Genomic DNA, 15,619 nt, shown 5'->3' on the forward strand with positions numbered 1-15,619 from the left:
CATAAGCAAGACAAACATTCATGATTTGCAATAGCATAATATAACAATTTATGTGCTCAATGAGATGTGGATTTTCACATTGTATCCAATTTGCAATTAACAAAGGCAACATGTGTGCTAGAGTGAATATTTGTGCTGCACTTTGTCGTAAGCTACCATCAACAAGATGATCACGAAGAATTAGAGCAGGTTTATCTTTCTTAAAATGACCATAATCAAAATGAATAATACGTTTATTGAATTGTTCAAGTGTAAACAACTGCAGTTCAAAAATGCAATACTTTAATAAACGACGAATGGCAATTTCTACAGGGTCTTCGATGAGAATATGCATACAATCTTGAGGCAGACATAGTGTCACATCTACATTAGGACTTTGCAACAGAGGACTCTTATTCATCACTCCATATGTTTTTTGCCAAAATTTTTTCGCTGCCTTTGTTAATGTACAGTCAGTTACAATTTCGATATGATTGTTGTGAATTGTCTTATTACGAATCATAAAACTATCATCACGAAAATGATTTTTATACTCTTCAGATGTCGTCAAACAGGAACGACAAAACCGATAAGCTGAAACCGATTCTTTAAAGCCACCTAGTAATGCAGCAGCAGGAGTATCTCCTGCGCAAAATAATAATGAGCTTTTAAAATTCTTTGTTTCTGTTCCAACGTTTATAGTAATACCCTCATTTTCTAATTTTACAATGTCTTTTATAAATGGCTCTAAAACCTTCTTCAAAGCTCCTGGTTTTTTCAAATATTCTGTTTTTAAAATCGCATATAATTGAATGGCATTCTTTGACGATCTAAATTCAGGATATATGTTCCCTAATGTCCAGTAAAATACTGACAATTTTTGACTCTTTGAGGCTGCACCCAAAGGATTGGCAATACCGAGATCATCATAATAAAGAATTACAGCTAACGCATTATTATGATTGCAAAAAAAGTCATTCTCTCGATAGTAACTTCCATCCAATACTGTCCGATAGATTCCCGATTTATGTGGCTTTGGTTTCTCGATATTTGATCTGATTTCATCGTTTTCCAACAAATTTTTCAAATTTTTGAAAAAAGGCACGATGTAAGCATCACAAGTAGTTTCACAAATCTCTGTTACTTTTCCAATGGAACGTTTTTTCTTTTTCCAAACAAGCTTTTTATCAAGTATATATTTTTCTGCTGATACCATATTAAATTTTTGTATTAATATTTTATCTAGGGCTTTTTTCGATTGGACAGATGAAAATAGTGAGGATGGTGGATGTTTCTCAGTATATATCTTCTTAATATCTTGAAAATTCACTAAATTTGTATTAGAATCCATTGTGTTTTGAATTTCTTGCTGAAAAAATGATATAAATATTGAGTTTTATCTAGAAATATATAAAAGAAATAGATCATTCAAGATAATAATTATAACCAACTACTATAATCGCTGAATACATGTCCAATAAATGAGTTATTGTATCCATGATGTGCTCAATAGCCGTATGAGACATTTTACATTTTTCTCGAATGTTTACAAGAAAATGTGCGACGTGCCATTGTAAACGTTCTGTAGCTGTTTCTAATGTTGGTTCTTGACTTTCATCTAAGTGACAAAAATTAAAAACATATAGAATGATACTAAAATATTTAAATCTCTAATAATTCTCAAAGCTAAAGATATAATAATAGTAATCACAATAACAATCATTGAAATAAGAGTAAGCATTTTCAATATCTTGTATATAATTTATTAATTTAATGTGAAGAAGCTATTCTTGATATTATGTTAATATAAAAACAATGATAAATAATAATTAATCAAATTATGGAGATTTCAAAGTTACATTTCTTACCTTCAAATGATTCATCATGTATTATACTGGCATGACTTCCCGTACGAAAAAAAACTACAGGAAACTATTTAAAAAAACTATTAAAAAACTATTGAGAAAACTATTAAAAAGTATTGAAAAACCATAGGAACACTATTGAAAAACTATAGGATCCTATCTGAAAAAGTGCATGACATCGATTCTCGCATATCTCGAAAGTATTGTTGCCTCTTTTCCGCGATGCCGATTGGCTCTCTTTTTATACTGATTTCACGTATCTGCGTAACTGTTATTGCACTTATTTTGACAGTTTAACAGTTTGACTCGGGAAGTACGGTTATTTTATCGTTTAGATAGTTTAACTTTTAAGTGTTTGTTGTACATCAAGAAATACAAAGAGATACAAAGCACATCATAAAAATTAAGTGTTTAATTAGTATGCAGTATGAAGATTTCTTTGATTGCAATAATATCAAGATATGAAAGAACCAGCTTTTGTAACATATAGAAATATTTATGGGTTATAAAGAAAAATAAGTACATTATTATATATCCGTGATTGATTAATACATATTAATTAATTGATTAATATATTACAATTAATTGATTGATTAATACGTATATTAATACATTTTGTATTCCATCAGGATAGAAGACGAGAAGAGAAAAAGGAAAGAGAGAGAGAGAGAGAGAGAGAGAGAGTGAGTATAAGTGAAAAAGAGGGAAAGAGAGAGAAAAGTAAGAGAGCGTGAAGAAAATGAAGAAGGAATATTAAGAAAGAACCAGACCCTTAAATATATGATCTGACTATGAATACCGGCCTAATTTATTTATGCAACTACAACGTTGGCTTGTGTAGCGTTATTTTATGAATGTTATTTGATGTATATTCTATTGGATGTTTTGAATAATATATTAGAGACATCTTTATTTTTTTTATCTTTTTTTTTTTTTATTTTTAATTCTTAAATAAAATTTTTTAATATTATGTAAATTGTCAATTCAAATTAAATATTAGATAATACTTTTTTAGTATGATGATAAACTGCATTTGCAAACAAAGTATTTTATTAATTGGTTAGAAAATATCTGAATTGTATGTCTGTTGAGCTTTTACAATAAACAAATTATTATGATAAAAAAATTAATAAACAATTCTACATATACGAAAAAAATTGGCAAAAGTTTGTAGTTTCGTATTATTATCAGAATGAAAACCACATTTTTATATAAAATATAAAGTATCTCGTAAAATATTTATTTCTCAATAATCTTACCCTAATACTTTTACGCACAGAATAATGAGGCGAATCAACTGGTACAAAGAAAACACATGATTATTTTTAACAAAAATGTGCAATTTGCAATGTACTTTTCGTTATAAACAACCATGGATTTTTTGCACCAATTGATTCGCCTCATTATTCTGTACATAAAAGTATTAGGGTAATATTATCGAAAAATAAATATTTTACGAGACTTTATATTTTATATAAAAATATGTCACTTTTAGATATTAAATATCTCGTAAATGATGCAATTTTTGGCCATGTGACTCATAACTTTTTATGCAGAATGTTTCAAGGAATCCATTTGCATAAAACAATTAGGGTAATTCCGTTTTAAAAAATGGTGATGACCTTCAAATCTCCGAGGCGCCTCTACTCAAGGTCAAACTAATATTCCTATTTTTGTCTTCCCTTCAAAGCAAACAACTTCTATATGAAGCATTTCTTCCTATCTAAAAAATTATGGGTGTTATTTAAGGTGTGCAAGTTGCGTGGACCACCCTGTATATTAGGGTGGTCTTTAAAAGAGATCTGGTGGAATCTTATTGAAGGAGCCTTCTAAATCGGTTCCAAATAAATAAAAAAAATCTCTCCGAAAGAGTAATTTTGTAGCTCAACTCTAACCCCTTCCGCAAAGAGGTCGAATTTCGCCATTTAAAATGCACGTTTTTATCACGTTTTTAACATATATTTTTTGAGTAGATTAATGATTATAGAATTTGCTGATCATTTATTGAAATGTAAAATTTTAACAGGCGATAAAGTAGGAGATATTGTTTTTTTGAATCGTATAACGCTATATTGCGAAAATATATATCCTTTTACTTTTAAAAGAAGACAGTTTCCAATAAAATTAGCTTTTGCTATGACAATTAACAAATCACAGGGACAGACATTTGACAAAGTAGGAATAGATCTTCGCAAAGATGTTTTTAATCATGGGCAACTTTATGTTGCCTTTTCACGAGTACGTTCTTGGCAAGCATTGAAAGTTAATCTTGGTAATCAACGCGAAAATAAACAAGTTAAAAATTATGTATATAAAGAAATATATGTGTTTGATCTCTCTTTTCCTGTAAATTTTTAAAAAAAGATTATACAGAATATCCCATTTTAATTGTCGCAGGCAAAATATCTCGAAAAATATGCAAGATACGAAAAAATGTTTTAAACAACAGTTATAGGGTTTGAAGGGAGACAGATAATGCTGATATTCATTTGATCTTTCAGTGATCTTGAAAACTTTTATTAAGTTAACTCTAAAATTTTAAATGAAACACTCTATTTTTGATTCCAGAATCTAATAACTGGTGTCAAGAGCTTTCCGAAACACTATAATAAAACATTTTTTCATGGAGTATTTTTCAAGTTATCATTATCCCTTATTTAACATATTTTGATATAAAATATAAAATATCTCGTAAAATATTTATTTTTCGATAATCTTACCCTAATACTTTTATGCACAGAATAATAAAACGAATTAATTGATGTAAAGCAAATGCTTAGTTGTCTTTAACACAAAATGTGTAATTTATAATGTACTTTTTGTTAAAAGTAACCATGTATTATCTTCATGATAACTTGAAAAATACTCAATGAAAAAATATTTTATTATAGTAATTTGGAAAGTTCTTGACACCAGCTATTAGATTAAAGATTGAGTATTTGACCAATCAGAAAGAAGCAAACAAATATTGCTTCTTATTGATTGACTAAATTCTCAATCTTTAATCTCAATCTTCAATGCGTCGTCTGTAGCGGATTTTAGTTGACTGCGATGATGTGTCTTGTTTTTGTTACCCGAGCAACATAACAACAATTGCATCATCCTTAAGAGAGTTCTCGAACCACGTCATTGTTCTTTGCATATTATTCGTGTTATTAATACATATTAATTAATTGATTAATATATTACAATTAATTTAAATTATTGGTCAATTTCTTATAACTTGCAACTTAATTACGATTCTATTGTAGACCAGGTATTATAATGAAAAGCTCAATGGCGCGCGCGAAGCGCGCGCTTATAATGTTCTAGTCACTATTAAAAATCTATTAGAAAACTATATGAAAACTGCAGTTTTCAACTCAGCAGTATTTTCGTCTCTAATAGTGCTGAATATTATTAGCAAAACTATTAAGAATAATATTGAATAAACTATTAGAAAATTCTAGTTTTAATACAAACAAAATGATATTGAGATTAACTAAAAAATAAATTATTGAATTATCAGTAGTTTTGCAGAAGATTCAATAGTTTTTTTACTTCTTTTAATTAACTATGAGTTTATAATAGATATTTAATAATAGGTAACTATATAAGTAAATTTCATAATAAATAATTATTTTTTGTAATAAGTTTATTTACTAAAAGAACAGATGCAATCACTCATAATTAATATAGATACAACTACATTATTATTTGTGTCAAATGTGTATGTAATACACACATAATATGATTTATAAATATTTGTTAGTTAATAAATATTATTATAAGACATATGTATTAATGAAATATTATTTATTCTCTATAACTTTATATAATTTACATTTATATATAAAATTTGTATAATATAAAATATTATAAACTTTTATTTTTTAATAATATTTTATTATAATATTTGGCAAAACTTATATAAAATAATTTATCCGCAGAAATTAAATTGGCACATAGTTAAAAGTTAAAATATTATATATTTTATTATAAAAAAAAATGTCAAGGTGACACATCCGGAACTGATATACTTCCAGCTTTTATACTGGCAATTCCAAAAAACTAAAATAAAAATGTAGTTCAACGTTACATTAATGATTCTGATGAGTTTTTGATGCCCGAGGTACAGCATTATTGCACTTTTGCCGTATTGCAAGTTTGAACAGCTTTGTACTATCCTTCGTACACTCAAATTTTGAAAATACATGTGCTTTAACAAAATCAAGGCATGTTAGAAGCATGTCAAATCTTATTTTGATAATAATAAATAGTGAAGACTGGTTTTTACAAGAAATTTTTTTATTGAATTTTATGTCAAATTGCATTTATAAAAATCTTTCTGCTGAGAAAAAGTATGCAGTATTCGAAATAAAACACAAATTAACCAGACAGCAGTAAACTTTTAAAGTAAAAGATTATATAAGATGAAATTCAGACAGTACGAAAATGTTCCAGTCTTTATATTATTTAATAAACTGTTATATTTGTATCTTTACCTTCAATTGCTTCGATGCGATTTGGATCGAGACGCGGCTTAGCTTTAGTAGCTGTACCTTTCATAGTATTTGGGATTTTTCCCGTTAAGCTACAAGATGCTAATTCTTCTTTAGTAAACATAACTGATAGCAAATCGCACGTATATTGTGATACGCTACTTTTGTTGCAATTTCTTATTAAAGAGGCATTGAGAAAATATTTGCCTTTTCCGCCGAGATCAATCTGTTTTTCGTGCAAATAAATAATACAAATTAAATAATACAAATAGTTTTTATAAACATACTTTTAATTAAAATAAATAATCATTAGATAACTCACATCATTAGATGACTTTTTACTGGGCATATTGAATCTTCTGTCGCTGCATTCATCTATAGTATTCTACAAATATATTAGAAGAAAACATTAGATTATACCAATTAGTAGCGTAAAGAAACATTAAAAATTATAGCTTGAAATATATATTATGATGTTTGGAACAAAATTTGATATTAAGAACGAACCTCATTAGTAAAATAGGGAATAGGCTCTTCATCAACTCACGATTCAGAACTTCGTTTATCTGTAAACTATAATAATTTCATAATTAGCTTTCAAATGTATTTCATTTTCCTAAACTAAAGTTTTGTTTAAATATATTTAAGGTATTTATTAAATGTGACAATTTCAATTAATAGAGAAGCATATATTATTATTATACTTTGCATTCAGAATAACATTAAATTAAAGCGATACAGATAAATATTAAAAATACTATTTATACATAATTATTATTTCAATATTTTTACTATTCTGTAATATTACTAAAATCATGTCATATATTCTTGAAACATTTATGAAAAATATGTTACTTTGTGAGAAGGGAAACTAACCTTATAATTAGTAGTAGGATTGAGTTTTGAAGTTGAAGGTGCAGTCTCCAGAAGATTTTTACCCAAAAACTATAATTAAATAAACGTTATTATTAACGTATATATTTAACGTATATATTTAAGTATTAACGTATATTATTAATTGATTAAACAGAAAGTTATTAAAAATTTTAATATACAATTTTATAAGTGTTACCAAATGAACATTTTCATTAATCTTCTCCAAATTGCTCAGAACAGTTTCCGTCATGTCTTTCATCTTTGGCAGATCTAAAAATCAAATATAAAAAAGTTATAAATAAAGAAAAAATGGTACAAATTTACGATATTTAAATACTTAATGACATAGGAAAATACTCTCTTAATGTACAAATGACAAAATACAAAATGTACTAAAATTTCTAAAATTAAAAAATTCAGTTTCTGATGGATTAATATAACAGTGTACGAGTTATAATATAACGAATAACAAACTTTCTAAGGAATGTAGAGTAACCCGTAGTGCAGCGTTTTCTTTTTTTAACGATTCATTTTCAAACTTCAATAAGTCATTCTTCACACTCAAATCATTTTTTGACATTTTGGAATAATTTTCTTCATCTGAAGATGTTCCATAGTCAATCTATTTACAAAAGAGGAAGAAATCGTATCATTACTTTTGAAAACTTTAGATTATTGTTTTTCCTATTTCAAAACATAAAAATAAATATTTACTTCAATTGGAGCTCTTTTAAATGTTTTTAATTCTTTAAGTAATTGTAATGATTTTGATTCATTAATTTCATTTTTTGTTACACCAACTTTGTTCTATATTCAAAAAAAGTTCAAAATTATTATACAATATAAACGTATTTATATTAGTATTTAAAGTTATATGTTATTTATAAAATTAACCATTTTTTTCTTTGAACGTATTTCACTATTTTCATCATCATCACTCCATTCTTTTCTTCGTATTATTTTTCGATCTTCTTTGGTTGGTTGTAATACGCCATATTCTGTTAAATTATCTCTATACTCGCACATTTTTACCCATTCTTAAAAATTAGAATCAGAAAAATTTTAATACAATTATTTAACAAATATTATCTTAAAGATACACATACAATCAGGGCTTAATTTTGACCGGAATGGCGTTTCAATTTTTTTTTAATCTGAAATTTAATATTTATTTAATAAATATCAGAAGAAGAAATATCTTTTTCATGCGTTCCGGTTCTTATTTTTTTAGAAATTAAGCCCTGCGTACAATTCAATTAAAATTATGGTTATAACTTTAACCAAAGTTAATTAAAAAAAAATGGTGATCATATATAATAAAATACAACTATCTATCGAAACTCTCTTTATATATCTATATGTACATATGCCAGTCTATTAATCAAAAGTATAGATGTCTACAATAAATAATATTAAATTATTATACTTATTACTTACCTCCAAAAGCAAAGTAACTTAACCACAACCACCTGCCATTGACACGTTTTCAATCGTTTTTTTATATTTGATGTCGGTGCAATGTCGCAATTAGGCCATTTTATTTCAACTTCAATATTGTTTTCGATTAATCTGGCAAATTCTTCTTTTTCTGTGACTTTTTGCAGAAGCCAATCTTGATAACCAATTGCTATCTTTTTATCCTCGTTAACAAATTCAAGCAGAATACAGTCGTTATCATTCATTTTTACTATTGTTTTGCAAGCAGTTGCTATTATAATATTATAATAACTACTATAATCTGCTAAGATCTGTTGACAATTATACACATTCACCGCAATATTATAAATCTGACTTAGAGAATAAGAACACAACACACGAGTGACCAGAAACAATTGCAAAGTATAATCTTACTCAGTAGCGCTCGCGATTCTTGCCGCTGCGCTGATTGGTTGCTAGCGCTCTTTGATGACATAGCGTTCGCGTATTGGCTGTGCATGGTCACATGTCCTAAATAGAATTATAATTTTCAATGAGGACACTTATTCTCATTGGCCGCTCATAACCTGCTGACAACACCGCACATTGCTATCTGTTCTTTTGTCCATGTTGTTTACCGGCAATGGCGACAAATGTTGTAATTGTGAAATCTCGTGTCCACGTGCAGTGAATAAATAATAATATTGTTTGATATATTTTTTCAATTTATTATGTATATTAGTTAAGTTTTGAGATATAAAATAACATAAAAAATGACTAATACATCAAGAGGACCATATAAAAAGTATTTGGTCGACATTGTAGAAGAAATACCTGTGACAACCATTCGTTCTCGTCGAGCTCGCTTTTCAGCAGGAAGAGAAAAACAAAGAATAGTAGAAGTTGAGGTTAGATTATATATTTATATTATCTATTTAAATAAAAAAACATTGTATTGAAAATTTATTTGTGTAAACTTGTATTCTCATGTTTTTGACATAAACTTAGTGACAACTTTCATTGAATGCAGTATACATTTAATGACTATTTATATGAATAATCTCTATTTAATTATTTAATTATTTTATAATAAAATAAAGCTTTATTGTTATTTTTTTCAATTATTTATTACAGGTTCCAATTTCCGATAAACTTTCTAACAATGAAAATACGAGGAATCATGATATCCAAGACAATGATGATTCTACTATTGATATTGAAGAATATAGTAATCAATTCCAAGATAATGCAATTAGAATTGACAGTGACAATGAGACAATTGTAAGCAGAAGAAGCTTAGGAGAATCAAACAGCAGTCAAGCTGATTCTGACTTCTCCAGTAAAAATGAAAATAATTTAGAAGAAAATTATCTTAATTATTCTGAAGATGAAAACAGTGATAATTATAATAATGATAATGTAGATATTCACAAAAATAAAAGCGATAGTGAAAGTAATGAAGACAACGAAGAATATGAGAATCAAATACAGGTAATTTCAAGAAATTCACTATTTAGAACTACTATTTTATTGAAATAAATGTTATATTGGCATTGAGAATATAACATTAAAGAAATAGAGAATTATAAAACTAAATAGTAATAAAAAAAATTTATCACAATTAGTAAATTCAAGACAACATACAATGTAAGAAGTAATTCCTATTTCAGAAAATAAATAACCTACAATTATTTAAAATAATATAAATGCTTTGCTTTTACAAACTATTTTTTTGTTTTTCCAGAATATGCATTCAGTAAGAATAACGTTCATCATAACATGGATGTATATTTAATGTATATGTATAAAATTTTTTTTGCAGGATATAATACGGGTTCCCATATATGAAGGATGTAATTTGACCAAAGAAGAAAGCCAATTATTAATTATGGGAACAGCTATTCGAAACAAAATGACGGACGTAGGATTGGAAACTTTACTTAAAATTGTAGATTGCCATTTGCCACATACGCAATACAATTCGAAGTATCATTTTCTTAAAACGTTTCCAAAGGTACAAGCTAATATATATTACTTTTGTCCAAAATGTTTAATAATATTGAAGTTTGAAAACTGCAACAGAGTGGAATGCAAAAATTGCGAAAAAATTTACAATCGTCGTCGATTGCAAAGACAATTTAATTATTTTTATCATCATCCATTAAAGGAACAATTAATAGAACTAGTAAACACAAAGTTATTTACATATTTTAGAAAAATGTCATATGAAAGCGATGTTATAAATGGAAACATATATTATCAGTTGAGAGAAAAAAATATTATTTCTGATCAAGACATTAGTATTCAATGGAATACAGATGGCGTAGAAATATTTAATTCGTCAAAATATTCTATATGGCCTATCCAAGTATCTATTAACGAATTACCTTATAGAATTAGACGTGATAATATTTTACTTTGTGTGGATTATGGTTCAATTCTGAGAAACCACCTATGGAACTTTTTCTTAGACCATTTATAGACGAACTTCTTGAGTTACATATTAATGGAATTGAATGTAATACATTCAACCATCAAGAACCTATATTGATTAAAGTTCATACGCTTTTCTCACCAGTTGATTCAGTTGCTCGACCTTTGATTCAAAATATTAAACAATTTAATGGAAAATATGGATGCTCTTATTGTCTTAATAAAGGAGAACACATTGCTATTGGAAGGGGGTACACACGAGTATATCCAGGTGGTAAGGGAGTAATGCGTACGATAACAAAACATAACATATATGTTGAAAGGGCAGTTGAAAAACGGAAAGCAGTAAAAGGTGTTAAGGGGCCTTCTATTACAATGCTTCTGCCTACTTTTGATGTGATTCATTTATTTCCACCAGAATACATGCATTCGTGTTTATTGGGTGTCACAAAATTGTTCAGTACGTCTTGGTTTGATTCCAAAAATAACAATAAAGATTGGTATTTAGGTTCTAAAATCACTGAATTCAACGAAAAATTACTTGCTATTCAACCTCCTTGTGAAATTACGAGAACTCCACAATCAATGAAAGATAGTAAATTTAAAGCAAATGATTGGAAATATTTTTTATTGTATTATTTGCTGATTTGTCTAAAAGATTTAATGCCACAGAAATATATTAAACATTGGTTGTTGTTTGTATACAGTATAAATATTTTTTCAAAAACAAAAATTGAAGAAGACGAGTTATTTAAAGCAAAAACGGCACTTCGCGAATTCGTTTTAAATGTGGAGTCGTTGTACGTAAAGGAGTATATGAAATACAATGTACACCTATTGCTTCACATACCAGAGTATGTAAGAAATTACGGTGCTATTTGGGCTTGGTCAGCGTTTCCTTTTGAACATTTTAATGGCATTATAGCAAGTTTATTTCATGGAACTCAATGTATACCTTTGCAAATCTGTAAATTATATTCCAGATTAAGATATATTAAACAACAATGTGAAATTTTCAATAGACCAAACTGTAGTGTTCAGGGAAAAGCTATATTCCGATATATAACGAAGAAAACTAAAATTATGAAATGTATTGAATTTGGAGATGAATTAAGAATATTTGGAAAATCGACAGAAATGCAGCTATCCTTAAGACAAAAATTATTGATTGAACAGTTTTTAAAAGAAACAATTGAAAACAATGTCCAGTCATTTCAAAGGTTTACATACAATAATACTTTATATTACAGTTTTAAATATTCTCGCCTCATCAAAAGAAATAACAGTATAGTATTAAAAGAAAATCGGTCATTGATGATTATTTCAGATTTAATTTTACTTAAGACGTCAGACTTGCAAACTAAGAAGTATATAGTTCTTGGTAAAGAGTTACAAATCATTGATGAAGAAGTTTGTAAATATAAAACTATATCTTCGAAAATGTTTTCATTTATTGCCCGACACACAAATAATGATGTTTGTAATTTTCTTTCTGCTATACGTAAAAAATGCGTTTATATTCCTTACAAAGATGATAAATTATGCATTATTCCTCTGGTCAATACTTTGGAAACGGATTAAGAATAAAATACTTGTAATAATATATATGGATAGGTATACATATATGTATACACATACATTTGACATAAATAATAATGTAGTTGTATCTATATTAATTACGATTGCATCTGTTTTTTTAATTAATAAATTATCACAAAGAAATAATTATTTATTATGAAATTCACTTATATCCGTAAATCTAAAAATATCTATAATAAACTCATTGTTAATTAAATAAAAGAAGTATGTACAAAAATTATTGGATCTTCTGCAAAACTACTGATAATTCAATAATTTATTTTTCAGTTATTCTCAATATCAATTTGTTTGTATTAAAACTAGAATTTTCTAAAAGTTTATTCAATATTATCCTTAATAGTTTTGCTAATAATATTCAGCACTATTAGAGACGAAAATACTGCTGAGTTGAAAACTGTAGTTTTCATATAGTTTTCCAACAGATTTTTAATAGTGATCCTATAGTTTTTTAATAGTGTTCCTATGGTTTTTCAATACTTTTTAATAGTTTTCTCAATAGTTTTTTAATAGTTTTTTTAAATAGTTTTCTGTAGTTTTTTTTCGTACGGGTTAACTGATTTTCATCTTCAATTTGCTGGGTTACCTCATTTAAAGTGGGAGACGCAGTAGGATGTTTTCTAAATAAATGCTGGCGAAAAGATTTCCATTTCTTAAATGTAGCACCGCAACCAGGTTGAACACATGTAATCCTGAAGTATGGGTCTTGTTTATGATTGCGAATGTAATGTTGCATTAATCGATAATACGAAATACATTTGAACAAACACATGTCACACTGAAATGTATTTCCATTCTCATAATTTTCCATCTTTATATAGAATTGGTATTGTATACGAGAATTTTCGCTAAATTTTAATAATTATGTACGATTTCCAAGCGCGTGCGCGAAAAAACCATTCCGTTTAGCAACAGTTGATTGCGGCATCGGACTTCGATTGTTTCATCAATTGTTTCGACTGGGCGTAAATCGTGTGTGGATCGTACGTTGTACAAAATATCACAGATTTCAATATCACAGAAATATCACAGAGGAAATTCATTATTCGCAAATTTTAAGAAAAAATCGATTAGATTGACAATGGAAAAAAAGTATATTGTTTAATTGAAGGCCGTTGCAAATGCATTAAGTTTATGCCTGAAGAAAACACATCAGAAATTGAGATTATCCGACGCAAACTGAAGGAAGCCAGTAAAACTGACAATGTCCTTAATATGATGCTGCAACAAAAAATGATAATTTTACAAAAACCTGATCCAGATCGAGATAACAAGTTGTGTGATTTGGAAGACAACGACGAAGTTGCTGACAAAAGTGAGATTACAGTGCTACTGATACCAGTGCGTGCAAACACTACAACAGAATTAATAGACTCTTTTTCTTCCGTTCATAAAGATAATGAGTCTATCGTAAAAATATTATATACAGAGCCTATTGATGATGGTAATAGTTCGTCTAATCTAGTAGATATTCAACAATCAGCCTGCTACTCGGTAAGTTGTAATAAAATCTTATCATAAAAATCAGATTATATATATTTACTTTTTGCTTATAAATTCAAATTTGGTATAAAATTTAATTAGGATATAAAAGAAGAAAATGAAAAGAAAAAAGTAGATAAGCTTCTAATCGATTGTCCAAGCAGTTCAAAACGATCTAAAACTGAAGACAACATGATACATTCAATAAAGCCACAAGTGACAGGACCTGGTTCCATTCGTCATCCAATAATTTTACCATCTATTACATCAGATTTGCAAAAAAAATTGAACGATATTGGATTATTAAAGGCTCAGAAGAACTTTATAGCATTCTGGGCTGCACATTTGTCTTATGTGACAAATCAGTGGCCGACAAAGTCGGATTATCAAAATTTTGCTCAAAGTATTGTTGCAGCTTATCCTGCACTTGCAGATATCGGTGGTGGCTGTGTAATATATATACTTATTTTTTCCATCATGACTTTTGCAATCTTCTTTTTGTTATATTTTTAAAATATTTTGTTTCTGTATTTTAAATATATCCATCTTTTCTTTTATATAGACCCTAGTCAAAAGTCAATTAAGTGTTTGGATTAGGAATCATCGAGCGCTAGAAAAACGACAATCTCAAAAGAGAAAGAAAGATGAGGAGGGAGAAATTCCATTTGTAATTGTTCAAGCTAGTATTGCTAAAAATGTTGATCGGTTAGAAAATAATTACATCTTTTACATTAATAAATTTGAGACAAAAAATAATACATAATATAATTAAAAAAATTTTTTTTATAGAGCGACCGATTATGTTACCAAAACAGATATACAAAATGCTTTAAAAGAACTAGAGAAAAAATGTGTTGGAAACAAAAACATTTCTCACATGAAGCATCTCCTCAAGATAACAATATCTCATCGAAGGCCATGGATTGATGAAGCGAAACGAATAGTTGACATTGTGCATAAGTATCCTCAATTAAACAATTATGAGCTGGTATGTTTTGTATAACATATATTTATTTATCAAATTCTTAATTGAATATTATTTATTTATATACTTTTTTCTATTATTGTGTACAGATACTTTCGGAATTTTTAGAGTTAAAAAATATTACAGAAAAAGCGCTGTTTGACGAAATTGAAAAAATGATTGAGAAATTGACGAAATATTACTTAATAAAAAAACCAAACCAAACTAATAATAATAAAGTCTTTATCATGCAAAATTTATGTGCTGATCTCACAAAGAGAAACAAAAACTTTCCTGCTTTATTTACTGTAAAAGACGTTAGTATTGATTATATATAGTATTGATTACTGTTATGCTTTTTTTATGAAAAATAATTATTTAATAAAATATTTAACTTTAAACAAATTTGTTCTCAGGTATTGGGAGATATAAATAATTTAACTACAAATGAAGGCGATGCACCTCGTGTAGTTATGTACACAGATGGTCAAGATATTATAATTGCCTACTTGATAGCAGATGCTGAA

The 15,619-nt window shown here is 27.7% G+C and overlaps 2 protein-coding genes across 4 annotated transcripts; one reads left to right on the forward strand and one right to left on the reverse strand.

Annotated features, from left to right (window-relative positions):
- Positions 1-2,713: 2,713 nt before the first annotated feature.
- LOC137001808 (uncharacterized) lies at positions 2,714-8,316 on the reverse strand. 2 transcript variants are annotated; one of them, XM_067360981.1, is made up of 9 exons: positions 8,096-8,316; positions 7,916-8,008; positions 7,676-7,823; positions 7,398-7,471; positions 7,202-7,270; positions 6,833-6,898; positions 6,648-6,710; positions 6,329-6,551; positions 2,714-6,042 (listed from the first exon to the last, which is right to left on the reverse strand). In XM_067360981.1, the coding sequence occupies exons 1-6, from the start codon at positions 8,225-8,227 to the stop codon at positions 6,869-6,871; spliced, it is 546 nt and encodes a 181-aa protein (XP_067217082.1). In that variant the 5' UTR covers positions 8,228-8,316; the 3' UTR covers positions 2,714-6,042; positions 6,329-6,551; positions 6,648-6,710; positions 6,833-6,868. The 2 variants fall into 2 exon arrangements, with proteins under 2 accessions (XP_067217082.1, XP_067217081.1); XM_067360980.1 differs by lacking the exons at positions 2,714-6,042; positions 6,329-6,551; positions 6,648-6,710; positions 6,833-6,898 and having other exon boundaries at positions 7,084-7,270.
- A 349-nt stretch (positions 8,317-8,665) lies between these two features.
- LOC136996875 (ABC transporter H family member 2-like) lies at positions 8,666-12,847 on the forward strand. 2 transcript variants are annotated; one of them, XM_067360979.1, is made up of 4 exons: positions 8,670-9,525; positions 9,752-10,108; positions 10,440-10,631; positions 10,832-12,847. In XM_067360979.1, exons 1-4 carry the CDS (start codon positions 9,391-9,393, stop codon positions 10,844-10,846), a joined length of 699 nt encoding a protein of 232 aa, XP_067217080.1. In that variant the 5' UTR covers positions 8,670-9,390; the 3' UTR covers positions 10,847-12,847. The 2 variants fall into 2 exon arrangements, with proteins under 2 accessions (XP_067217079.1, XP_067217080.1); XM_067360978.1 differs by having other exon boundaries at positions 8,666-9,525; positions 10,440-12,847.
- Positions 12,848-15,619: the final 2,772 nt, after the last annotated feature.

Source organism: Linepithema humile, unplaced genomic scaffold, assembly GCF_040581485.1.
Source record: "Linepithema humile isolate Giens D197 unplaced genomic scaffold, Lhum_UNIL_v1.0 unplaced_1, whole genome shotgun sequence".
NCBI lineage: Eukaryota > Metazoa > Arthropoda > Insecta > Hymenoptera > Formicidae > Linepithema > Linepithema humile.